The following is a 26,893-nucleotide window of genomic DNA, read 5'->3' as shown; positions in this document are numbered from 1 at the left end:
AATCTCGTTTAGTTGATCTCACACAGGCCCGTATGTCCTCATCAGTACCCGTTTCATACCCACAAAAGGAAAACTGTCGGGTGTTTGGGTGGCGCAGTGGTCTATTCCGTTGCCGACCAACACGGAGATCGCTGGTTCGAATCCCCGTGTTACCTCCGGTTTGGTCGGGCGTGCCTACAGACACAACTGGCCGTGTCTGCGGGTGGGAAGCCGGATGTGGGTATGGGTCCTGGTAGGCAAAGGAATGGGCCGCTATGCTACCCAGACGCCCCCCACACTGTCATCAACTAAGATCCGTCACTGTGATGGGCGGCGCTGTAAAGAGTCTGTCAGTCGGTCTTCACCCTTCACATCTGTTTTCATGTTGGATGACGTTACATGACACACTGCATTCTGCAAAACACACCTTCCTAGGACTGTACTTTACAAGAACATGACATTTTATTGAAAGATACATAAATATGCACATTTATTCACACTGGAAGCTCTCGTGCATGCGTTGGCAACAGTGAATTAGAGGTCTGCAAGCCTGTCGGGTCCTGACACGCTTATGGATCAGACTCGGGTCGGACTGCAGCTCGTTTAACTTCCCATATCCCCGCAGAGCACACAGGCAGGCCACCGCATGACGCACTGCTGTATTATAAATACTGTACATACACATGGACACGTGCATTACAGGCGCCGGTTGACCACGACGTGTGTGTGTGTGTGTGTGTGTGTGTGTGTGTGTGTGTCAGAGATCTTAAAGTGATATTGGTGTCGGTCTCGGCTCGGGCTGAAAAACGGCAGACTTTATCGGGCCGGGGCTAGGCTAGGGCTCTGAATGAATGTGCTTTTAAAAATGTTAGCTAGATATTAAAAATGACATCCACTGTTGCCAAAAATCTAATTCACAATCTCTTGGAGTCGGCAAAAAACAAACAAACAGGAGTTGAAGGAAAAAGGTGGGGGGGGGGGGGCAAAATCCATGGAGGCACTGTAATACTGAGAGGATTGGAAGTCAGCTTTCTTGAAGAGCCAACAAAGCCAACTGCTTATGTTTCGTCTCTCAGGACGAGAGAGGGTGTTGGAATTAACCGCCACCACCTCTACACTTCAGTAACCGGTGGGAAGTTGTCAGCCAACACAACCACGTCTAATACCAGACTCTCCCATCACACCTGAGATGTCTGCAGATCTGCTCGAGTCCTTGTTTAAAATGACCCGCTGAACAGAAGCATCGACTTCACTTCTCCCACACCAACACTAGAGGAAACCGTTCACACGAAGGTCAAGGGTCAGACTCCAGAAGAGCTGCAGAGCTGTTGTTGTTTCAGGGATGAGAGGAAGCATGGCTGAGAGAGAGGGGGCGTGACTTTAAGGCAGAAAGGGGCGTGTCTACACGAAAAGGGGGCGGGCTGATTTGAGTGCTACGTTTAAAGGCCAAGCTCAGAACACACGGGCTCATGAAAGCTTCATGAAACCACCGACAACGGTGAAGGAATTCCCGTTTCCCGCACAACCCACCTCTCAGTAACACAAACCACCTCCTCCCTCCGTCTCCTTCTGCTCCTCTTGGTTCAAACTAACGGGACAGGTTTTTTTCTCTCAGATTCTGTTGCGATTCATCAGATTTTCACTTCTCTTGGTTTTCTTTTCTTTTCAATTCAGATTTGTGTCTTTTTATCCATTTTCCTTCGAGAATGTTTGTGTAATCGACTACAACAGGAGAACAGAGGCGAAGTGCCCATGCTTCTTAGTTTAGTTGAGTGTTTGTGACGTGATGCTGGTCGCCGACAGTATTTTCCCTACATGACACAACAAACCCACGTGTGTTTACTGGCGTGCACACGCTGTGATGTGTACGCTCATCCACACGGCGACACAGAAGCAAAACAGGGTTTCTGAGAAGGGAAACAACAGGCGACCTAAGGACAAACTACTTTAAAGCTGCGTTCTGAAACGTTTCTCCAGGAACATATTTATTGTCTCCATTCTAGAGGTGGAGGTGATGTGGTGGTGGTGTTGGACAAACAGTCAGTCTTGCAGTAGAACAGTGTTGTGACATAGTGGATGTAGGAGGCAGAGAGAAACAGACCTGTTGAAGACCTGTTGACACTGATTTTCTGGGACTACAACCCAGGTGTAGCAGGACTACAGACCGGGTGTAGCAGGACTACAAACCAGGTGTAGCAGGACTACAAACAGGGTGTAGCGGCCATTGTGGCTGGTGTGCCGTCAGCTCAGCGGTAAACAGTTCCATCCCTTGTAAAACATGGACCCTGGGACCAAAGCTAACACCGAGGTATAATAAACTACATCACACTATATGGGAACACTGCTGTACAGTCGGGTTGGTTGTCATGGACACATCAGCATCACGTCTCAGTCTTTCTTCCAACACATACTACATATGTGTTTGCTGCTGCACCAGTGTTCATCCTGCCCGGCCGAAACGTCTCAACAGCGGTATACGGAGACCGGAGAGAGTCTCCACCCATGGTGAAGATGACTGGTGGTGTTATGGAGCCTGACTCCATCATACACATGGAGAACGTGAGTGTTTATTAAGGGGGAAAATCCCAGATTTTAGCTTTAACATGGGGGAAGAGCTCTCCTATCATAGGCCAGTCAGAGTCGAAACACCGTCAGTGGCACCATCATTCAGCTGTGGGCACCACGTCGTTGAGCCCATGGCAGCCATTTTCTCTTCTGGAACTATTTTTCTCTCCTGACTGCCGACATGCTCGCTTTCTCCGTTGGCGGGTTTGCTGTGGCGGGTTTGGGACGACTACCATTCAGTGTCCTCTCCGCGAGCTCCTCTCTCTTCCTCCCTCTACCTCCCTCTGGTCTCTCTCGATCCACGTCCTCTCTCTCTTTCTCTCTTTTCCCCTCTGGTCCGTCTCTCTCCTTTGGGCTGCGTGCGGTCCCTGTTTCTGCTCCATCTTTAGCTGATCTCTCTCTCTCCCCCATCTGCTTCTCCCTGGCCACTCTCTCCCTCACCTTAGCCGTGTGCTCTGGCTCAAGCGTCACTCTCTCCATCTTCTCTTTCTCTGCTCTCTCCTTCTCAGCCCTCTCTCTCTCCATTCTCTCCCTGCCAATTCTCTCTCTCTCTTTAGCGATGCGCTCTCTCTCCATCTGGTCTCGCTCTGCCTTCCCCCTTGCTGCTCTCTCCCTAGCCACCAGCTCTCGCTTGACCCTCTCCCTCTCCCTGGCCCGTCTCTCCTCCTCCTCCAGTCTCTCCTTTTCTGCCCTTTCCTTCTCCAGCCGCTCTTTCTCCGCTCCCTCTCTCTGGAGTCTTTCCTTTTCCCTGGCGATTCTCTCTCTCTCCTTGGCCAAGCGCTCTCGCTCCAGCCTCTCCTTTACAGCTCTCTCATTCTCCTGGCGGGCTCTCTCCACTCTCTCCTTGGCTATTCTCTCTTTATCTAGTCTCTCCTTCTCGGCCTTCTCTCTCTCCAGTCTCTCTCTATCCTTGGCAATACGCTCTTGCTCTGCCTGTTCCTTCTCCACTTTCTCCTTGGCCACTCGCTCTTGCTCTAGTCTCTCTTTCTCAGCCTTCTCTCTCGCCTTGGCCACTCGCTCTTGCTCTAGTCTCTCTCGTTCAGCCTTCTCTCTCGCCTTGGCCACTCGCTCTCGCTCCAATCTCTCCTTTTCTGCCCTCTCTCTCTCCATTCTCTCCTTCTCCTTGGCCACTCGCTCTCGCTCCAATCTCTCCTTTTCTGCCCTCTCTCGCTCCATTCTCTCCTTCTCCTTGGCCACTCGCTCTTGCTCTAGTCTCTCCTTTTCTGCCCTCTCTCGCTCCATTCTCTCCTTCTCCTTGGCCACTCGCTCTCGCTCCAATCTCTCCTTTTCTGCCCTCTCTCTCTCCATTCTCTCCTTCTCCTTGGCCACTCGCTCTTGCTCTAGTCTCTCTCGTTCAGCCTTCTCTCTCTCTGCCTTCTCTTTGGCTATTCTTTCTTTCTCTAGTCTCTCTTTCTCCGCCTTCTCTCTCTCCCGTCTCTCCTTCTCCCAGATGGCTCTCTCTCGCTCCTTGGCAACTCGCTCTCTCTCTAGCCTCTCTTGCTCTACCATCTGTCTCTCTGCTCTCTCTTTGGCTATTCTTTCTTTCTCTAGTCTGTCTTTCTCTGCATTCTCTCGCTCCATCCTTTCTCTTTCCTTAGCAACTCGCTCTCTCTCTAGCCTCTCGCTCTCTAGCCTCTCTCTCTCTGCTCTCTCCTTCTCTGCTCCGTCTTTGGTAATTCTTTCTTTCTCAGCCTTTTCCCTCTCCATTCTCTCTCTCTCTTTGGTAACCCTCTCTCTCTCTAGCCTCTCTCTCTTTTCTCTCTCCTCCTCTGCCTTTTCCTTGGCGATTCGTTCTCGTTCTTTTTCTCTGGCAATTCTCTCTCGTTCCTTGTCCATACGCTCTTGATCTAATCTCTGCTTTTCTGCTCTCTCTCTCTCTAGTCTCTCCATCCTCTCCCTCTCTGCCTTCTCTTTGGCCTCTCTCTCCATCCTTTCCCTCTCTTCTTTTTCTTTCTCCAGCCTCTCCTCATTTCTCCTTTGCTCCTCCTTCTCCCACTCCTTCCTGACTTGCTCCTGGACTCTCTGTTCCTCCGCCAGTCTCTCCATTTTCAGGGTCCAAGCCGCCTCCCTCTCCTTCTCCTCCTTGGAGATCACAGCCCTGACCTCTGCCATCACCATCCGTGCAATCCTCTTGGCCTCCATCTTTTCATGGATGACTCTGAGCTCCTGACGCAGGGCTGTCTGAAGCTTGCCGCCAAGGCCTTTGGTTGGTTTGTCTGAGGTAGAGGTTGACAGGTGACTGGGCTGATGGGTGATTGGGTTGACGGTTCACTGTATTGATGGGTTATTGGATTCTCAGGGGATTGGGTTGATGCCTGATTTGACAGGCAGGTTATTTGGTTGACAAGACGATTGGGTTGACAGGTGATTGGGTTGATGGGTGATATGGCTGACAGGTTATCGGCTTGACAGGTTATTGGGTTGACAGGTTATTTGGTTGACAGGCGATTGGGTTGACAGGTGATTGGGTTGATGGGTGATATGGCTGACAGGTTATTTGGTTGACAGGCAATTGGGTTGATGGGTGATATGGCTGACAGGTTATTGGGTTGACAGGTTATTTGGTTGACAGGTGATTGGGTTGACGGGTGATATGGCTGACAGGTTATTGGGTTGACAGGTTATTTGATTGACAGGTGATTGGGTTGACGGGTGATATGGCTGACAGGTTATTGGGTTGACAGGTTATTTGATTGACAGGTGATTGGGTTGACGGGTGATATGGCTGACAGGTTATTGGGTTGACAGGTTATTTAGTTGACGGGCGATTGGGTTGACGGGCGATTGGGTTGACGGGCGATTGGGTTGACGGGTAAGGGGGAGCTGGACATGTGTTTGTGATGGCATGATCCCCAGCTATGGGTTAAATAGTGCCACTGCCTAGTGGATACCCCGGGGGAGGACTAGGCTACGGGAGTAAACCCCTACACAATATCGACGTCCACAGTGCTGTTGTTTTGTGTTTTTCTTGCCCTTTTGTGTTTAAGTGGGAGAGTCCTGCTGGCGTCGTGTGTGGCTGCCGCTTCTCCCTCTCGTGGCCCCCCTTCCCATCCACCCCTCTATGTCTTCTCCCTCCCCCCTTCCCATCCACCCCTCTATGTCTTCTCCCTCTCGTGGCCCCCCTTCCCATCCACCCCTCTATGTCTTCTCCCTCCCCCCTTCCCATCCACCCCTCTATGTCTTCTCCCTCCCCCCTTCCCATCCACCCCTCTATGTCTTCTCCCTCCCCCCTTCCCATCCACCCCTCTATGTCTTCTCCCTCTCGTGGCCCCCCTTCCCATCCACCCCTCTATGTCTTCTCCCTCTCGTGGCCCCCCTTCCCATCCACCCCTCTATGTCTTCTCCCTCCCCCCTTCCCATCCACCCCTCTATGTCTTCTCCCTCTCGTGGCCCCCCTTCCCATCCACCCCTCTATGTCTTCTCCCTCCCCCCTTCCCATCCACCCCTCTATGTCTTCTCCCTCTCGTGGCCCCCCTTCCCATCCACCCCTCTACTTCTTCTCCCTCTCGTGGCCCCCCTTCCCATCCACCCCTGTATGTCTTCTCCCTCTCGTGGCCCCCCTTCCCATCCACCCCTCTATGTCTTCTCCCTCTCGTGGCCCCCCTTCCCATCCACCCCTCTATGTCTTCTCCCTCTCGTGGCCCCCCTTCCCATCCACCCCTCTATGTCTTCTCCCTCTCGTGGCCCCCCTTCCCATCCACCCCTCTATGTCTTCTCCCTCTCGTGGCCCCCCTTCCCATCCACCCCTCTATGTCTTCTCCCTCTCGTGGCCCCCCTTCCCATCCACCCCTCTACTTCTTCTCCCTCTCGTGGCCCCCCTTCCCATCCACCCCTGTATGTCTTCTCCCTCTCGTGGCCCCCCTTCCCATCCACCCCTGTATGTCTTCTCCCTCCCCCCTTCCCATCCACCCCTGTATGTCTGTGTCATGTTTATCTGTTGGCTTGTTTCACCCCGTTTATTGTAAAGCCACTTTGAGTGTTAGGAAAGTGCTATATGAGATTGATTTATTATTATTACAATTATTATTCTTATGATGATTTAAGAGTCTGATAAGCAAGAGTTAAAGGGAAGGTTTACAAGATGGTTGTGAGACCAGCTATGTTGTATGGTTTGGAGACAGTGGCACTGATGAAAAGACAGGAGGAGGAGCTGGAGGTGGCAGAGATGAAGATGATAAGATTTTCACTGGGAGTGATGAAGAAGGACAGGATTAGGAACGAGTATATTAGAGGGACAGCTCAGGTTGGACGGTTTGGAGACAAAGCAAGAGAGACAAGATGGAGATGGTGTGGACATGTGTGGAGGAGAGATGCTGGGTATACTGGGAGAAGGATGCTGAATATGGAGCTGCCAGGGAAGAGGAGAAGAGGGAGGCCAAAGAGGAGGTTTATGGATGTGGTGAGGGAGGACATGGAGGTGGCTGGTGTGACAGAGGAAGATGCAGAGGACAGGAAGAGATGGAAACAGATGATCTGCTGTGGCGCCCCCTAACGGGAGCAGCCGAAAGTAGTAGTAGTAGTAGTAGTAGTAGTAGTAGTAGTAGTGGTAGTAGTGGTAGTAGTAGATAAGAGTCTGACAAGTGAGAAATGAGCTAACATAACATCAGTGTTGTGAGTCGGGAACACAAGAGAAGACCTTAAAAGTCCTGAACAACTAGTAAAATACTCAGTATCACAAATTGAACAACAGTCTTTTGCAGATTACACACTCATAGACAAACACACTGGTTACAAGTAAAGTCCAAGACAGACACACACTTGCTGATGAGCTCGGACCTGTCCAGATTCCAGTTGGGAAAATCAAACATGTTTGACTTTATGGTGTTGAATCTTTTATGTTAATGTATGGACAGCACTTTAACCAACCAATGTTAGAGCCACCCAAGCCAATCAAGTAAATGATTTCACCATCGCCAGGACGTGACATCATCTTCAAACATCAAATGGCCATGCATGAAGCGCCCTTAAACTTCATTGCTGCCACAAAAACATGTCAATGTTTTACCATCCATCCATCCATAACCCAAGCCACTTATCCAAATCAGGATTGTGAGGATGCTGGAGTCTATCCCAGCAGTCTTTGGGCTGGGATAGACTTGGTTTTATGTTTGGTTTTGTGTTTTTCCACCAACAGAAAACGTCACAGAAAATGTCCCTCTTTGTGTTTCGCATCTCTTGTGGAAAAACAGTTTATTTCCACAAGTCAGCAGCACTGAGGAAAAACTGAGTGATGTACCAACAGATGGCCACGTATCTTCATTTGATGGGCTCCGGTCAGGAACCCAAAGTAAAGGAGAAAGGTTGTCGATGAGACTATCAAGTTGTCAGTGTAATGACTGAAGACTTCCTTTATTGTCCCTTCACCTCGGTATTCAGATTTCAGTTAAAGCTCAAATAACTTTTTTGTTAGGGGGGGGGGGGGGTTGTCCCTTTTTCTCCCCAATTCTATCCGGCCAATTACCCCACTCCTCCAAGCCCTCCCGGTCTCTGCTCCACCCCCTCTGCTGATCCAGGAGGGCTGCAGACTACCACGTGCCTCCTCCCATACATGTGGAGTCACCAGCCGCTTCTTTTCACCTGACAGTGAGGAGTTTCACCAGGGGGACGTAGCGCGTGGGAGGATCACGCTATTCCCCCCAGTCCCCCAGTTGAGGTGCCCTGACCGACCAGAGGAGGCGCTAGTGCAGCCACAAGAACACATACCCACATCCGGTTTCCCACCTGCAGACACGGCCAATTGTGTCTGTAGGGACGCCGACCAAGCCGGAGGTAACACGGGGATTCGAACCGGCGATCCCTGTGCTGGTAGGCAACAGAACAGACTGCTACGCTACCCGGACGCCCCAAAGTTCAAAGAATTTCTAACGAGGTGGTAAAAGAATCTCACGTTGCCAACGGCTACAAAGTGCCATTCCTTCATGAGACCACATTTAATGACAAAGCCTGTCACTGAAGACCCACAAACACCCAACACAAAACTAACCAGTGACTCAATGTCTGCTCATCGACTCCTGACCGTATCGTAAACTTATCCGGTATTGCAAAACAAACTCACGTACCAACAGAAGGTTATGGTGCGGACTTTAGATTCTTGAAGAACTTGGACCTACTTTGCTTCCATCAGGAGCAGCAGGCCGGCCCACATCTGTAACCTCAACTGGATTTGATTGGTTTTTATCCACCAAACATAAAGCAACAGAGTCCATATCCATGCAACACATCACAGCAAAGCTGCCTGGGCGCGGGTACGAGACGTGCAGCTCGGTGGCTTTACCTCGGCAGGCCGTCCGTCTACCCACTTCCTGCTCCGGCCTCTCTGACACACAGGGAAACAAACAGCTGGTCAAACCACCTCCTTTTCAGCCTCCCGAGCACTTTAGCCAACAAGACCGTCACAAAACACCTCTAACAGAAAAGAAAAGGCAGGGAGGGAGTACAGCTAGAGAGGAGGTGATGAAAAAGACGAGGAGACTAAGTGGTACACATCCGGATCACACCAGAAAAGCTGGGAATGGACAGACGAACCCTCTGGATTGTGCGTGTTGTGTATTTACTCATTTACTTTGATTTCATCACAATGACTGTAACTCTGCTCCTCTGAAGCGTAACATCACTAATAAATATATGACCAGTAAACATGTGACTAGGGAAACTTGTATTGTGGCTTGTTAATATCATGACCAGAAAATTCCATGATACCACAACTAAATATCACTGCGTGCCTGGTAGATATGACAGCTTGATTAATCGTAAGATGACTAGTGAACTTGATAGAATGACTTAAAAATCATGACTAGTAAACTTCATAATATGACTAATAAATATTCCATCCATCCATCCATCATCCAAACCGCTTATCCTGCTCAGAGTCGCGGGGATGCTGGAGCCTAACCCAGCAGTCACCCCCCCACCCCACCCCACCCCACCTCCACACCACACCACACCACCCATATTCACACCGAGGGACAAGTTAGTACGGGTGATCCACCTGACCTACAGGTCTTTGAACTGTGGGAGGAAACCGGACCCCCGGGAGGAAACCCACACAAACACGGGGAGAACATGCAAACTCCACACAGAGGACGACCCGGGACGACCCCCAAGGTTGGACCACCCCGGGGCTCGAACCCAGGACCATCTTGCTGTGAGACGACCATGCTAACCACTGCACCACCGTGCTGCCCTACCAATAAATATGATGAGTAAATGTCATCATATAACTAGCAAATACTCCAATCTGATTAGTCGATACAACTACACAATATCAGAAGGGGTTTCTGACTGGTGCTGATGACATAAAGTCAACGAATCACAGGCAACAAAATGCTGGAGGGAGCAGAGAGGAGTATGATGCTACCTTCCCTCCTGTCTTTCTTCCTTATGTAGGTCTTCTCATCTACAGTTTGAAGTGAGAGACAGTCTGTCAGGCTGACACACACACACACACACACACACACACACACACACACACACACACACACACACACACACACACCAGTCCTACCTCCTGTCCTCAGCCTCTCTCTCCTGAGACTGGAGCGTTTCAGCTGATGCTCATCTACTCCGAAAGACAGGACAGAGAAGCAGTAAGACACTATCTGCTGTGTGTGTGTGTGTGTGTGTGTGTGTGTGTGTGTGTGTCACTGGAAGCTGAATAGACACTGCTCCAGCAGGGTGCTCCCATTAATACGCTGTATTAGTGAGTGATGGGTTTGTTGTGCTGCTCATGCTGGCGGTCAGATAAGCCTCCTGTAGTTCAGAGCCACAGTGTGAAGGAAGAGAGAGGAGGAAACACAACGTGTAGAAAGATGCCAAGCAGCCGACAAACTGAGCATTTATTAAAACTTGATAACATATACTTGTACTACTACACACACAACAATACACTGCAATAAATAAATAAAACTCTACAGTTATTGTAGTATTTCAGTACATTATATGCTTGTAAGCTATCCAGTGATTTTCCCGAGCATGACCGCATTTACAAATTAACAGTAGGTTATGTGACAGGTGAGCAGAGCCATATTCACATCCTCCATCCCAGCACAGGTGAGTCACAGGTGAGCCACAACACAACACACACATCACAGCACAGCACAGGTGAGTCACACACACACACACACACCACACCACAGCACAGGTGAGCCACACACACACACACACACACACATCACAGCACAGGTGAGTTACAGGTGAGCCACAACACAACACACATCACAGCCCAGGTGAGTTACAGGTGAGCCACACACTTACACATCGAACAAAGCGTCTACTGTGATGTGACATCAGTAGTTTACAGAGAAAATGTGCTGCTGGAGTTTTTACATCACTTTTCTCCACCCATGTACCAAGGAGGGCGGGTCATTTGCATATTTCAATCCTTCATTAGTTAATTGATGACCTGGTTCCACAGTTTATTGGTGATAACCGGTGGTGTAGCCAGAGTCTGTCTAGAAAAGCCGTTTCACTCGGACGCCATCTTGGAAAGTTGTTGACATAGAAAAGCAGACCTCTCTATCTTTTACGATGGGAGTCGTCCATATCTCAACTTCTGAGGCACATATCCTTTAGAGTCCATATTTAAAACACTGGTAAGCTGTAAACAATACGGAGGGCTAGAGTTTGTTCCAAAGGGCACATTTTCACAGAAAAAGATGTTTTTTCCACTCTTGCTCACACGCCTGCACTACCAACTGCCTTGGGAATCACTGAAATTCGTTTTATCTGTGATAAATAACAGAACTGAACATGTGATTGGTGGATTTGATTTATAATATGCAGACTGAAGGTGCTCTGATTGGCCAGTTTCGGTGATGCATGACGTCACATGATGCTGCTTTGTCAGTGCCGCCATCTTTAACGTTTCAAAATTGTCCAATTGTAAATGGATAGTGAACCGTCTCCACTAGAATTAACATCTGGAATGACCTGGAATAACCTCTTGCAGACAGGTGTCTCTCTGTGGCACATGGTTGGAGACCCCGCCGTGGGAGTCGTATTAACGGTGGACAACACAGCCACAGCATCAGCATGACTGGCAGGCAGAGGGTGAGTTCAGTGTAATCTGAGAGAAGGGCAGTCACATCAACTTTGACATGGTGACAACAACATCCACTTCATCCTCTAGTTCAGGACCGTATCAAACTAACAGCCGCAAGAAGAACAAACCCAAAACACTGAACAGACCCAGGAGCTAGCTTGATCTGACGATGGCCCACAGGAGCTGGCTCCACGTCCGAGCTGAAGAGGGGTTGTCAACATTTAACCAGCCAACTAGTCGGTTCGGACATGACGATGCTCCAAATGATGATTACTGACGTGTCCCACTGGCTGGTGCAGTAGACAAACTTTACACAACAAAATTAACAGATATCAGCTACATATCGGCTATGTATCGGATGACATTTCATTCTCAATCACAAACCAGTGGGTGTTTGGAATCAAATGTCGTATCTACTGTAATAAGATAACTTATCGAATGATTGGCGTTGTTCAACACTGCAGTCTGCTATGGATTCATTCTAGTACAATAACTGGGATGGATAAGAAGGTAAAATATCTGGGATGGATAAGAAGGTACAATATCTGGGATGGATAAGAAGGTAAAATAACTGGGATGGATAAGAAGGTAAAATATCTGGGATGGATAAGAAGGTAAAATATCTGGGATGGATAAGAAGGTAAAATATCTGGGATGGATAAGAAGGTACAATAACTGGGATGGATAAGAAGGTAAAATAACTGGGATGGATAAGAAGGTACAATAACTGGGATGGATAAGAAGTAAAATATCTGGGATGGATAAGAAGGTAAAATATCTGGGATGGATAAGAAGGTAAAATATCTGGGATGGATAAGAAGGTAAAATATCTGGGGTGGATAAGAAGTAAAATAACTGGGATGGATAAGAAGGTAAAATTCAAAACATCGCACTGTGATCAGACATGGTGAGAAAAGATCATCCAGGCCTCTATGTTGTCATCTCATTAATATTGTATTACTGTATTTTACAATCAGAGTTTCCACAGTTTTAAATGCACTATTGGAAAGTCGAGTGGTCATTTTTTTATCTTACAAGATTTTGACAGAAGTGCTTCTGATTTGTGTTAACATCATTATTAGTCTGTGTAGACACATCTGGCCCCGCGTTGAAATCAAGACTACAGTCCGTCGTCAGGCCCTTTCATGACAACATACACCCCACAACCTTCCTCCAGCTGGACTGGACCACTTCCTGGTCTGGTCCTCATTGGTCAGGAGTGCAACCAGGGAGCCTCGCTATTGGCCGCGGCTCTAGCACACCGCTCTCCTACTGGTTCTGGAGGTCTAATATTACCCCTTCCACAACGTCAACCTTGGAGTTTGTCTCGCTCTCCTTCTGCATCGCCGCCTCCCTTTCTTGCTCCTCCTCCTCCTCCTCCCCTCTCTCTATGGGTGAGGCCACTACATCATAGAGGAAGGTGAAGAAGCCATAGAACCAATCAGATCCCTCCTCCGCTAAAATATCAAGCACTTCCTCTAGCGACTCAGCGTTCTCACTACCTCCGCCATCTTTGGTCAGGCCTGACGAGAGAAAGAAAGAAAGAGACACAGAGAGAGAGAGGGGGAGAGGAAGGACAGGGGTGGAGGTGGAGATGAAAAAGGAAAGCAAAGAACACAAAAGGAGAAACCGGGAGTGGAATGGGAGGAACTGAACGAGGAGGATGGTAGCACTGGAAAGACAAGACAATGGAAAGACTAGATTGACGAGAGAGAAGTAAGGGGGTGAGGAAAGAATGGGAAAGGAGGGAACGATGGAAACGACCAAACGGAGAGTGCATTGCGGAAGAAAGTAATAAAAAAAAGGGAACAAATTGAAGATGGTGATGAGGGAGAGAGAAAAGACGGTGAGTTTGAAGACGTCCAGAATCAAAACCCTAAACAAGTCTTTGCTGAAAACCTGGCCAGACGCCCTCGGGCTTTCTGCCTGCCTGTTTGGAAAACTGCTGTCTCAAGGCGGCCATCTTTGCTCCAAATCATGTCTGCTTCACAACAGAGGCCAAGGCGGCCATCTTTGCTCCACTCCTTTGATGGTCTAATCTAAACATCATAGTCTATGTCCCCCCGCTGTTCAGTCATTCATTTTCATGTGAAAGGACGTTGCAAACTACACTCGATGAAAAACGTGGCATTTTACATAAACAAGTCACTTTTAAATGCCGTCCCTCGCATGCTGTATGTTGTTTGATTTATGTTTGAATATTTTAATTGCACACTGTTACCGCAAACCCATGCAGGCCAATAGCTGTTAAGATGCAATGAAAATTGGGTTGTTCCAACACAACTGTGTGTGCCGGTACATGATTGGCTAATGGGGTCATTAGTGGCTATGAAGAGCCGATAAGCTCAGGGCATTGGGTATTAATGATTCAATCCACTCTGATGGGCTGGTTTTTGTTGACTAAGGCACTGGTAAACTACTGTAAACCAAGTTAATCATTCATTACTCAGAGAAAGGAGTATTTTTTTAATTGGACTTGCCAAGCAGAACTTTTGCATCCTCCACATCAAAGTCTCCGTCTCCGTCGGCGTCGTAGGCTGTCAGTTTACCTGGAGGAAGAGAAGAGAAGATGCAGACTGAGCACCACCCACATCAGTGTCTTGTCAGTAGTCGGTGTCTCACCTGCCCTTGAATACATTATGTTGACTAGAGCTCCGGTCATATTATCATGATCATCATCCCTCCCACTGCCAGCGCCTCTAGTCGCTGTCAGCGCCAGGGGCTCTAGTCACTGCCAGCACCAGGGGCTCTAGTCGCTGTCAGCGCCAGGGGCTCTAGTCGCTGTCAGCGCCTCTAGTCGCTGTCAGCGCCAGGGGCTCTAGTCGCTGTCAGCGCCTCTAGTCGCTGTCAGCGCCAGGGGCTCTAGTCGCTGTCAGCGCCTCTAGTCACTGTCAGCGCCAGGGGCTCTAGTCACTGTCAGCGCCAGGGGCTCTAGTCGCTGTCAGCGCCAGGAGCTCTAGTCGCTGTCAGCGGCTCTAGTCGCTGTCAGCGCCAGGGGCTCTAGTCACTGCCAGCACCAGGGGCTCTAGTCACTGCCAGCACCAGGGGCTCTAGTCGCTGTCAGCGCCAGGGGCTCTAGTCGCTGTCAGCGCCAGGGGCTCTAGTCGCTGTCAGCGCCAGGGGCTCTAGTCGCTGTCAGCGCCAGGGGCTCTAGTCACTGCCAGCACCAGGGGCTCTAGTCGCTGCCAGCGCCAGGGGCTCTAGTCGCTGTCAGCGCCAGGGGCTCTAGTCGCTGTCAGCACCAGGGGCTCTAGTCGCTGTCAGCGCCTCTAGTCGCTGTCAGCGCCAGGGGCTCTAGTCACTGTCAGCACCAGGGGCTCTAGTCGCTGTCAGCGCCTCTAGTCGCTGTCAGCGCCAGGGGCTCTAGTCACTGCCAGCACCAGGGGCTCTAGTCGCTGTCAGCGCCAGGGGCTCTAGTCGCTGTCAGCGCCAGGGGCTCTAGTCGCTGTCAGCGCCAGGGGCTATAGTCACTGCCAGCACCAGGGGCTCTAGTCGCTGTCAGCGCCAGGGGTTCTAGTCGCTGTCAGCGCCAGGGGCTCTAGTCACTGCCAGCACCAGGGGCTCTAGTCGCTGCCAGCGCCTCTAGTCACTGTCAGCGCCAGGGGCTCTAGTCGCTGTCAGCGCCAGGGGCTCTAGTCGCTGTCAGCGCCAGGGGCTCTAGTCGCTGTCAGCGCCAGGGGCTCTAGTCACTGCCAGCACCAGGGGCTCTAGTCACTGCCAGCACCAGGGGCTCTAGTCGCTGCCAGCACCAGGGGCTCTAGTCGCTGTCAGCGCCTCTAGTCTTTGTCAGCGCCAGGGGCTCTAGTCACTGCCAGCACCAGGGGCTCTAGTCACTGCCAGCACCAGGGGCTCTAGTCACTGCCAGCACCAGGGGCTCTAGTCGCTGTCAGCGCCAGGGGCTCTAGTCACTGCCAGCACCAGGGGCTCTAGTCACTGCCAGCACCAGGGGCTCTAGTCGCTGTCAGCGCCTCTAGTCGCTGTCAGCGCCAGGGGCTCTAGTCGCTGTCAGCGCCAGGGGCTCTAGGCGCTGGGGAGCTCTGCGTCAGACGGTGGCATTTACAAAAATAAAACATTAAAATACATCAAAATACTACCTTCACCATTTGATAAGATCTCTGTTTTTGTTTTTTTTGAAAGACTGGCCTTCCTATTTAACTTGGTGTCTTTCTATGATAGTTATTTTTTGCTGTGCACCTCTAAGGAAAGGAAGCTGTAAATGGGTGACGGTGCAGTGGCTTCAACCACACACGCACGAAGTGGAACTTCCTTTAGCTGAATATGACACATGGTGTCCGATGTTTGGTGTCAGGTTAGTTCAAACTAACCTCAGATTAAAAAGGAATCGGTTTTGGTTGCAGGGTGTGAAAGTACAGGAAGCCACATACTGCCTGACTACACATCTTTCGCCCTGACCTGGCAACCTTGGCAAAACCCATCATCCCTCGGCTGGAAACGACTATCGGCCAAACGCAGGACGGTTCTGTCTGCAGCCGGTAAATCGATGTCAGCAAAACACGGAGTGTACCCACAACCCGTCTATTCAACCGAGTCTGTCTCGTCTTGGAGGTCAGGATCCAGACCGGATTCAACAAAGAGCCGCTGAAGTGACTCCGATTCCTCTGTTTTTCCTGAGCCTTCACCTGTACCGTCTGCTGCCGCTAACACTCCCTCCTCCCTCCCATCTGACCTGTCCCCATCTCTCTGCTTCGGCCTTCGGTGTGATGGGGACAGACTCCCAATCTAACATGATGATGAGGATGTCCGGGCAGATGGTAGGTTGAAATCGTACCTTGTAACACCTCTGAGAAGTTCACACGAAACTCCTTAGCCCTGGCTGCATGCAGGAACAACAGAGACAGAGAAAGTTAGACAGATAGACATCAAGATAGACAGATCCATAGAGACAGAGGGATGGATAAGACAGAATAGACACATTTACACACTGACAAGAGTTGCAGAGCGATCGATAAACAGAGGGACAGACAGACAGAGGAGGGAAGAGATAACGGCGGGTTTCCACTGCAGTTTTTGTGCAAAATAGAAGCCGAAGATACCGTCTACTACTAATTCACATGAGTAGGAGGTGTAACACTAAAAGCACTTGTGAGAACGTCATCTCTACTTCACCAGAACTATCAACTTTTGGCCGTCCGGGTGGTGTAGTGGTCTATTCCGTTACCTACTAACATGGGGATCGCCAGTTCAAATCCCCATGTCACCTCCGGCTTGGTCGGGCGTCCCTACAGACACAATTGGCTGTGGCTGCGGGTGGGAAGCCGGATGTGGGTATGTGTCCTGGTCGCTGCACTAGCGCCTCCTCTGGTTGGTTGGGCCCCTGTTCAGGGGGAAGGGGGAACTGGGGGGGGGTAGTGTGATCCTCCCACACGCTACGTCCCCCTGGTGAAACTCCTCACTGTCAGGTGAAAAGAAGCGGCTGGTGACTCCACATGTATGGGAGGAGGCATGTGGTAGTCTGCAGCCCTCCTGGATCAGCAGAGGGGGTGGAGCAGAGACCGGGACGGCTCGGAGGAGTGGGGTGATTGGCCGGGTACAGTTGGGAAGGAATAAATAAATAAACAAACAAACAAATAAACAAATAAATATCAACTTTCTTGTATCCGGCCGGTTCAATGTCTTGCAGTGGGGAGTGTGTACTTTCGGGATAACGGGCTGTCACACAAGACTGCAATGGAAACCCGTCCAGTGACAGCGAGCATCTTTATTCTGCCAAAGAGGCATCGTGACACTGCCAGACAGCAGACTGACTCCCACCGCCAGAAACACACTTCGGTCTGACAGACCTCCGGAGGAGGAGGAGGAGGGATTCAGGAGGTCGTTCAGGAGGTACAGCGTGACACAAGCCGATCTAGAGAGCACACGAACAGAACAAGTTCATCTCCAGACAGAGAAGCATTGTGTAAGAACAGTTGTACCATCGAGGATGCCATGCCATCTGTAGTGCAGTTAAAGCTTAGCCAAAACACACATGGACAAGACACCGAAAGGGAGCAAAGGTCTTCGGTACGAGGCCAACCGAGCCTCATGTTTAACAGCTCGTCAGTCAATACCGAGTGAGTTGTAAGAAGAATTCTGTATTTTCTCCATCGTGGGTTTTATATTCATTGTTTTTCCCCCATCATTCACAGCAGTTATGATGTCATTTTACTCCCCAGCTTCATTCAGTAGATGTTGGACATGGACCACCGCTGGACTCAGCTTTACAGCGGTGTCTTATGGGACAAGTGAACAGGAGGGTCAGACATGTTTCAACAAGTCCACTTTAACCCATGTATGTATGGGAGGAGGCATGTGGTAGTCTGCAGCCCTCCCTGGATCGGCGGAGGGGGTGGAGCAGAGACCGGGACGGCTGGGAAGAGTGGGGTAATTGGCCGGATAAAACTGGGGGGAAAAGCCACAAAAAAAAGATACCGTTGTAAAGCTGAGTCCAGCGGTGGTCCACGTCCAACATCTGCTAAATGAAGATAGCGAGTAAAATGACATCATAACTGATATTCCTTCCACGCCCGGTATGGGAAGATGGCGGTGGGAACTTACATTTGGGCGACCTCACCCAGGACCGTGCCTGCAGTGTTTTGGAGCACGTCTGTGTGTAAGTCAGTGTTTTTGTTTGATGGCTGGGAGAGCTGGCGCTGGACCAGCTGGGAGAACTGGTGCTGGACCAGCTGGGAGAGCTGGTGCTGGACCAGCTGGGAGAGCGGGGTCTACCGCGTCCACGGCCCTGCCTGGAGCTGCGCCTGAGGAGGAGACGCCAAGGGCGGTCTGACAGGATGGGGAGGCGGGGCAGGCTAAGCTAACTGCTAGCCCGTGCAGACCGGCAGTTCTGACAGTCCGGCGTTGGTTCTCCTGGACAGAGAATGTTTGTGTGTGGATATGTTGGATGTGTGTGTGTTCTGGTAGCTTCCGGGTGTGTTTTGTCTTTGTGTTGCACTGCTGTGGGCCGGGGGAAAGGATGTGCTGTTTCATCTCATGTATGCAGGTGCACGAAGTTAAGACCCAGATCTTAAAAAAACGCTTTCAGCTGGTCTGTGTTCATTGACTTGAGCTGGTTTAACAAGGTGACCAAAAGTAGACTCCAATTTAAACCGGTAGGTTCTCTAAACCGGTAGGTTCTTTAAACCAATTCAAACCGGTAGGTTCTATAAACTAATTTAAACCGGTAGGTTCTCTAAACCAATTTAAACCGGTAGGTTCTCTAAACCAATTCAAACCGGTAGGTTCTTTAAACCAATTTAAACCGGTAGGTTCTCTAAACTAATTTAAACCGGTAGGTTCTTTAAACCAATTTAAACCGGTAGGTTCTTTAAACCAATTCAAACCGGTAGGTTCTCTAAACTAATTTAAACCGGTAGGTTCTTTAAACCAATTCAAACCGGTAGGTTCTCTAAACTAATTTAAACCGGTAGGTTCTTTAAACCAATTCAAACCGGTAGGTTCTCTAAACCAATTTAAACCGGTAGGTTCTCTAAACTAATTTAAACCGGTAGGTTCTCTAAACCAATTCAAACCGGTAGGTTCTCTAAACCAATTCAAACCGGTAGGTTCTTTAAACCAATTCAAACCGGTAGGTTCTCTAAACCAATTTAAACCGGTAGGTTCTCTAAACCAATTTAAACCGGTAGGTTCTTTAAACCAATTCAAACCGGTAGGTTCTTTAAACCAATTCAAACCGGTAGGTTCTTTAAACCAATTCAAACCGGTAGGTTCTTTAAACCAATTCAAACCGGTAGGTTCTTTAAACCAATTCAAACCGGTAGGTTCTCTAAACTAATTCAAACCGGTAGGTTCTATAAACTAATTTAAACCGGTAGGTTCTTTAAACTAATTCAAACCGGTAGGTTCTCTAAACTTATTTAAACCGGTAGGTTCTCTAAACCAATTCAAACCGGTAGGTTCTCTAAACCAATTCAAACCGGTAGGTTCTTTAAACCAGTTTAAACCGGTAGGTTCTCTAAACAAATTCAAACCGGTAGGTTCTCTAAACCAATTCAAACCGGTAGGTTCTCTAAACCAATTCAAACCGGTAGGTTCTCTAAACCAATTCAAACCGGTAGGTTCTCTAAACCAATTCAAACCGGTAGGTTCTCTAAACCAATTCAAACCGGTAGGTTCTCTAAACCAATTCAAACCGGTAGGTTCTTTAAACCAATGTAAACCGGTAGGTTCTCTAAACCAATTTAAACCGGTAGGTTCTCTAAACCAATTTAAACCGGTAGGTTCTCTAAACCAATTCAAACCGGTAGGTTCTCTAAACTAATTTAAACCGGTAGGTTCTCTAAACCAATTTAAACCGGTAGGTTCTCTAAACCAATGTAAACCGGTAGGTTCTCTAAACCAATTTAAACCGGTGGGTTCTCTAAACCAATGTAAACCGGTAGGTTCTCTAAACCAATGTAAACCGGTAGGTTCTCTAAACCAATTCAAACCGGTAGGTTCTCTAAACTAATTTAAACCGGTAGGTTCTCTAAACCAATTCAAACCGGTAGGTTCTTTAAACCAATGTAAACCGGTAGGTTCTCTAAACCAATGTAAACCGGTAGGTTCTCTAAACCAATGTAAACCGGTAGGTTCTCTAAACCAATGTAAACCGGTAGGTTCTCTAAACCAATGTAAACCGGTAGGTTCTCTAAACCAATTCAAACCGGTAGGTTCTCTAAACTAATTTAAACCGGTAGGTTCTCTAAACTAATTTAAACCGGTAGGTTCTCTAAACCAATTCAAACCGGTAGGTTCTCTAAACCAATTCAAACCGGTAGGTTCTCTAAACCAATGTAAACCGGTAGGTTCTCTAAACCAATGTAAACCGGTAGGTTCTCTAAACCAATTTGCTTGTTTACATAAAGTTGAGAACAGCTTGGTGTAACAGCAACAGATACCGGTCAGGGCTCAGCAGCTCTCCATGGGACCGTTAGCTGGAGGCTGCACAGTGATCGGGCATTAGTGACAGTAGACAAGTCCTTTCATTTCCTCTTCTGGCACACGAAGCACAGACATTACTTCCTGTGTGCGTCTCTGATGACAGGTTGTGAAAACCTTGTCTGGCTTTTTCGACCACATGTACACACATCAGCTTTCTGCGTGGGAACAAGACTTTTCAGAGGCGTAAGCAGTGTGTGTTCGTGTGTGTGTGTGTGTGTGTGTGTGTGTGTGTCTGAGCCACATTTCAGACATACTGTGTTCCTCAATAAGAACTGAAAAACCACAAAGTTGCCAATCCACAATCTCCTGCGATGCTGACTATTGATAATGACGACGATGATTATTATTACTACTACTACTACACAACTATTCAGGGTTTTACCACACAGCCACCAAACATCTTCCGGTGTGGGAAGACGGTGGTGGTGTGCACTTGTGTTTGCGGTGGCCTCACCCAGTGCCGACTATACAGTGTCCTTGTCCACGTCCACGTCCGAGTCTGTGTCACGGTGTGAAGAACTTCTACCAGGATTTATGTCTGTGATTGTCGACTTGGCGTTGGCCCGGCTGCGATAGCGGGGCAGGCTAAGCTAACTGCTAGCCCACGCAGACCGGCGGTTCTGACCGCCGTCCTGGCTGGCGCTCGCTCTCTGGACAGAGGAACTTCTGAACTGTGTTGCAGATTTACTGAGTGGACCGTGTTGTTGACTGTTTTGTGTTTCTTTACTTTGTTCTCTGTGGTTTTGGGGAGGTTTTGGATGTGTGTTTTTGTCTTTTGTGTTGCAGTGCTGCGGGCTGGGGAAACGAAGCGTCGTCTCTTCTGTGTACACAAGTACACGAATGAGACGACAACCGAGTGCCCCCGACTCCCGCGTTCCACTTTTTAAAGGATGTTCAACCCGAGTCGTAACACAGCTCTGGTGTACAAACTAAAAACGTCACACAAAAGACCAACGAAATGGAAGACGAGTCCGCACAGCAGATGTGGACCAGCAGTACTGGGTGTAGGAGTCTGTTGCCGTCCACGGTGTGTCTGTGGTTCTCACATTCAGGAATCCACTGCAAGCTACATTTAGACTGTGAAGCCTTCAACAGCTTCTCACTGGCTGGCCGGCAGACAGACAGAAACCATTTGTCCACCGGTCCTCGCACCAGCGCTCAGAGTGGGAGGTTAAACTTTACATCTTTTATCTTTGCAGATTAAAATGGGAGCTATGAATGTTGCCCAGCAATGCCAGAACAAAGGTCATAACCCGACAGACACACACCTCCGCTTAAATTTAGCACGGTTCATTAAGATTATGCAGCACACAGGACTTGACGTGTTGAACGCTGCTTTCCAACGAAGCCGTCTTGGGGCGGGGCGTCCGGGTGGCGTGGCGGTCGATTCCTCTGCCTACCAACACCGGGATCAGCAGACCGGATCCCCGTGTTGCCTCCGGCTTGGTCGGGCGTCCCTGCAGACACAACTGGCCGTGTCTGTGGGTGGGAAGCCGGATGTGGACATACGTCCTGGTCGCTGCACTAGCGCCTCCTCTGGTCAGTCGGGGTGCCTGTTCGGGGGTGGGGGGACTGAGAGAAATAGTGTGACCCTCCCACGTGCTGCGTCCCCCTGGTGAAACTCCTCACTGTCAGGTGAAAAGAAGCAGCTGGTGACTCCTCATGTATGGGAGGAGGTATGTGGTAGTCTGCAGCCCTCCCCGGATCAGCAGAGGGGGTGGAGCAGAGACCGGGACAGCTGGGAAGAGTGGGGTAATCGGTACAATAGGGGAGAAACGGGGGGGGGGGAATCCCCCCCCCGCTAAAAAAGGTTGTCTTGGAGCTGTGGCTGGATGCTGCGACAGAGCTACATGCCACTGTCATCAAATACGCCGATTGTTTTCCCAACATGATCATTAGCGCCACAATGTGTAGTGAAGCTGGTGTTTGGGACATTACACCAATGCTGCCGCCTTATCAGTCTGTCCACCAACACTTCCTGTATTTGTTCCCCTATGCACTGACAAAAGGGAGCAGGTATCATGACGTTTCATCTTAATGACATCCTCTTTGATACGGGGCTCCACAACTGATAGTGACACCCCGCGTTAGCCTACGCTTTCCCGCAACACTGTAAACAACAACGGAAACTAGCCCAGCACTACCATGAAGAGATAAACCCAGCCCTCTCCAACACTAACCGCTTAAAACAGTCATGGACCGCTACGCTGTTAACTGTTCTGACCAAATAATAAAGATAATTCTCGTTGGCATGCAGCGATATCACTTTTTCACCGCCAACATTGACTCAAAGTAGGGAATCTTCAAGTATCGGGCCAGTACTGAGTAGCGATCCGACCCATTACTTTCACTGAACAGTGCAAGTTAGTTTGGGGTCAATAGGCAAAATAATTGAGATTAAATTAGGCTTTTCCACCATTAAAGGAGTACAGGCATCAATGTGCCGAAAATGCAGAAAATCAAGCCATCTTGCTTTCATGACATATTACTCAAGACTATCTGGTACCAGATAGACTTGGTACCAGATAGGCTTGGTACCAGACAGGCTTGGTATCAGATAGGCTTGGTATCAGATAGGCTTGGTATCAGACAGGCTTGGTATCAGACAGACTTGGTATCAGATAGACTTGGTACCAGATAGGCTTGGTATCAGACAGACTTGGTATCAGACAGACTTGGTACCAGATAGACTTGGTATCAGATAGGCTTGGTATCAGACAGACTTGGTATCAGATAGACTTGGTATCAGATAGGCTTGGTATCAGATAGGCTTGGTACCAGATAGGCTTGGTACCAGATAGGCTTGGTATCAGATAGGCTTGGTATCAGACAGGCTTGGTATCAGACAGACTTGGTATCAGATAGACTTGGTACCAGATAGGCTTGGTATCAGATAGGCTTGGTATCAGATAGACTTGGTACCAGATAGACTTGGTACCAGATAGACTTGGTACCAGATAGACTTGGTACCAGATAGGCTTGGTATCAGATAGACTTGGTACCAGATAGGCTTGGTACCAGATAGGCTTGGTACCAGATAGACTTGGTATCAGATAGGCTTGGTATCAGACAGGCTTGGTATCAGACAGACTTGGTATCAGATAGACTTGGTACCAGATAGGCTTGGTATCAGATAGGCTTGGTATCAGATAGACTTGGTATCAGATAGACTTGGTATCAGATAGACTTGGTACCAGATAGGCTTGGTATTGGATAGGCTTGGTATCAGATAGACTTGGTATCAGATAGACTTGGTATCAGATAGACTTGGTATCAGATAGGCTTGGTATCAGACAGACTTGGTATCAGATAGACTTGGTATCAGATAGACTTGGTATCAGATAGGCTTGGTACCAGATAGGCTTGGTACCAGATAGACTTGGGTAAAATCTTCGATGCAGACACTCCATTTCAGCCTGACATGCATCCGATATCTGACCCTACATTGTAGTCAAAGGCTATTATTAGAGTTCTTGAACGCTACTCACCAATGACACTGTCGTAGTCCACGATGTTGAAGTAGACCACAGCCACAGAGCTCCAGACTCCCAGCAGGGCCAGAACCACAAACCAGGTGAACATGGAGTGTTTTGGACCTCCTCCGCCACCTGCTGCTCCTCCTCCTGCCTCTGTCTTCTTTCCATTCTTACTCTCTGCCACTGTCTTAACCTCTGCAGGAGCGGGTAGGAGGAGAGAGAGGGGGGGGGTTAGAGTCAGAGGTTAGAACATAACGTAGGACACATTAGCTAACAGAGTAGACAGAGAAGTGACCCCCCCGCCCAACATCTTCAATCTGACATTTAGATCGCTGCTGCTCTCATGAAAAACAACACAAAAAACCAACAAAAACATACCAAAGCTTCAGCTGACCAGAGTAGCCTGTCTGCTACACCAAAGAAAGGGCAAATCAAACCACACCAAACCAAAGTGTTCAAATCTGAAGGTATCAAGCCATGCCAAACCAAAGCATGCCTTAGAAAGTCCACGTCATTCCAAAGCAGCTTGTACCAACACATGCACTATCAAACCAAATGAGCAGGTAGGCCTACGCTCTGCCAGCGCTAAGTTGACCTACTGTACAAGCCACTTTAACAAATAGGCAAACCTCCCATCATGTGGACAGCTGGTCTCTACTAAACATCCTCTGGGACAACCAAGTGTCTGGTGGACACCAGGATGGACCAACAATTGTGGCCTGTAGGCAAACAGGGGGTTTCCTACCGGTGTCCTCCTCATAAACACCTCCCTCCGTACAACACCACACCAAACCAAACCAAAGCACAGCAAGCCTGGTTAGAAACCCCACCTACCTGTCTCCTGTACCACAGATGGCACCTCCTCTTGTCGCAGCGGGAGCTCCTCTTCATCAGCGCCTCCTAACCAGGCCAGACCAAGGCAGAGTCAAGAACAATCCCAAACTGAAGCAATCCAGGTCCAACCTCAGGAGTAAACCCCTCCTACCTGACTCCCGGACCACCCGCTGCACCTCCTCCTGTGCCTGTGGCACCTCCTCTTCCTCCTCCTCTTCAGTGTACACCTCCTCCTCAGTGTACACCTCCTCTAAAGGAGCAGAGGAGGTGTAAGAGCAGTGGTACCGCGCCATGGACCACCGCCAGTCTCAGAACCCTCAAGTAAACTCAGAACAGACAGCTACAGACTGGACCCGGATCACAGCAAGCCGGGTCAGAGCAGACCGTCTCCCAAACCAGTGATATGCGATGTTCCCGAAGCCAAACTCCCTCCAAAACGGATAGTGGGCTGACAGACAGGTACTAACTCCCAAGTAAGACCACCAGTAAGCTTAACAACCCGGAAAACAAAATAAAGTCGATGGCAGACAAGCTATGGACAAAAACAGAACCAAGGGTGAAAATATGAGTGAATCTATAGTAATTAATAATATCGTTACACCAGACAACGGTTTAACAGAGCCCCTCATGAAATCAGCATCCAGGGGTTTTCCAAAGCAGAAAAAGTGCCTTGAGAAAATAAACTGTAAGACAGGAAAGAAATCCCAGCCCCGTAAACCACATGAATGAAAACAGGATTTAGAAATAAGGAAGACTCCAGGCTGTGTACATTATCCCAAACCACAGTCAAACACATTCACGGAGAAAAACAATGACCTGAGCAAACGCCAGAAGGTTACGAAGGCGAGCGTACAGAGGGAGGGAGAGAGAGAGGTCTCCTTCCTTCACCTCCTCCTTCCCTCCAGCAGCACGAGTGGAGGAGGACTGGCTGGCTGGCTGGCTGGCTGCAGCCCACCGCTCAGCCAGAACCTGATCCACACTATTCTTAGAGCTGACAAAGCCATGCCACTGCCACATGCCCCCCCCCCCCGCCCGCCTGTGTGTGTGTGTGTGTGTGTGTGTGTGTGTGTGTGTGTGTGTGTGAAACACGTTCATTTACACAAACACACACTAAATGTCAGCTGTGGGTCTTTTACCGGGTCATCCTGATGTCGCCCATTTAATTAAACAACGCTCGTGAAGCAGGGCACATCCGGTTCAACAGTACGACTGTGGGAGTGGGAACAGTTTGGGCTGACCCGGTCCGATTTAGTCCAATGTCAAATGCGCTCTGAACCGGGTCAAGTGAAACCCGATTTCAACACCAACCGTTTCAGTGTTTTTGCTTAGTGCGAATCTGAAACACGTCTTTCACCAGTCCCTCTTTCACCATCTCTCTCACGCACGCACACGCACACTCGCACACGCACACACACGCACACAACTGGGTAGAAACAGGTCATTGGCACTTGGCATATGAGGAAGATGAACCTTCGGGCTTTTTACTGGGCCTGGTTTCGTGATGAGTTCGGGGAAATTCCAGAACCGGCGGAGTGTCGGCGTGAACCCGCTATAGACTCCCTGGAAGGTGAGCGTCATCTGACGTTAGCCCTTTAGCTTAGCATAGTTAACTTTGGACGGACCGTCTCATCCCGAACGCCCGCTAGCACTAGCTAGGACGCTAGCTCCGGCCGGGCCGGGCCGGTCGGGCCGGAGCAGCATCCCCCGCCCCCGGGTCCGGCGCACCGCCGCACACCCTGTAACCAGCCGTGTCCACGCGTCGCACACGCGTCACTTTAGGGTCCACGGGCCAACACACTGGCCGCCGGGCACAAACCGGAAACGGATACTGACCTTTCCTGGAGTGGGTTCTGGGATTCTTCCTCTGGGCCATTGAGTGGTTCCGAACTTACGCCGACGCCGTCCTGCGGTAGCGAGGGCAACACGCGAAATTCGGCTAGAACGGGTGGTGCAAATGCGCCGTGTACGTGGTGCCGCAGCGCGTGAAGAGCGGTCCGGTACAAACTCCACACTGGACGACCAAACCCCCGCGGCTGGGACGCAACCCTGCGCTCCCCGGATC

At 49.6% G+C, this 26,893-nt stretch overlaps 1 protein-coding gene across 2 annotated transcripts in view; it reads right to left on the bottom strand.

The window, feature by feature from the left end:
• unm_hu7910 (un-named hu7910) overlaps positions 1–26,893 on the bottom strand; it is a 51,066-nt gene extending 24,173 nt beyond the window's left edge. For both annotated transcript variants that reach the window (XM_056299017.1, XM_056299019.1), the window contains exons 1-4: positions 26,665–26,893; positions 24,010–24,192; positions 16,374–16,418; positions 14,065–14,133 (exon numbers count right to left, since the gene is read on the bottom strand). In XM_056299017.1, the coding sequence (XP_056154992.1) occupies positions 14,065–14,133; positions 16,374–16,418; positions 24,010–24,192; positions 26,665–26,704 (337 nt within the window). In that variant the 5' untranslated portion in view covers positions 26,705–26,893. The remainder of the gene's footprint in view (positions 1–14,064; positions 14,134–16,373; positions 16,419–24,009; positions 24,193–26,664) is intronic.

This window comes from Lampris incognitus, chromosome 19, assembly GCF_029633865.1.
Source record: "Lampris incognitus isolate fLamInc1 chromosome 19, fLamInc1.hap2, whole genome shotgun sequence".
Classification (NCBI taxonomy): Eukaryota; Metazoa; Chordata; class Actinopteri; order Lampriformes; family Lampridae; genus Lampris; species Lampris incognitus.
Note: the sequence above shows the minus strand (reverse complement) of the source record. Positions and strands in the feature narration are given on the sequence as shown.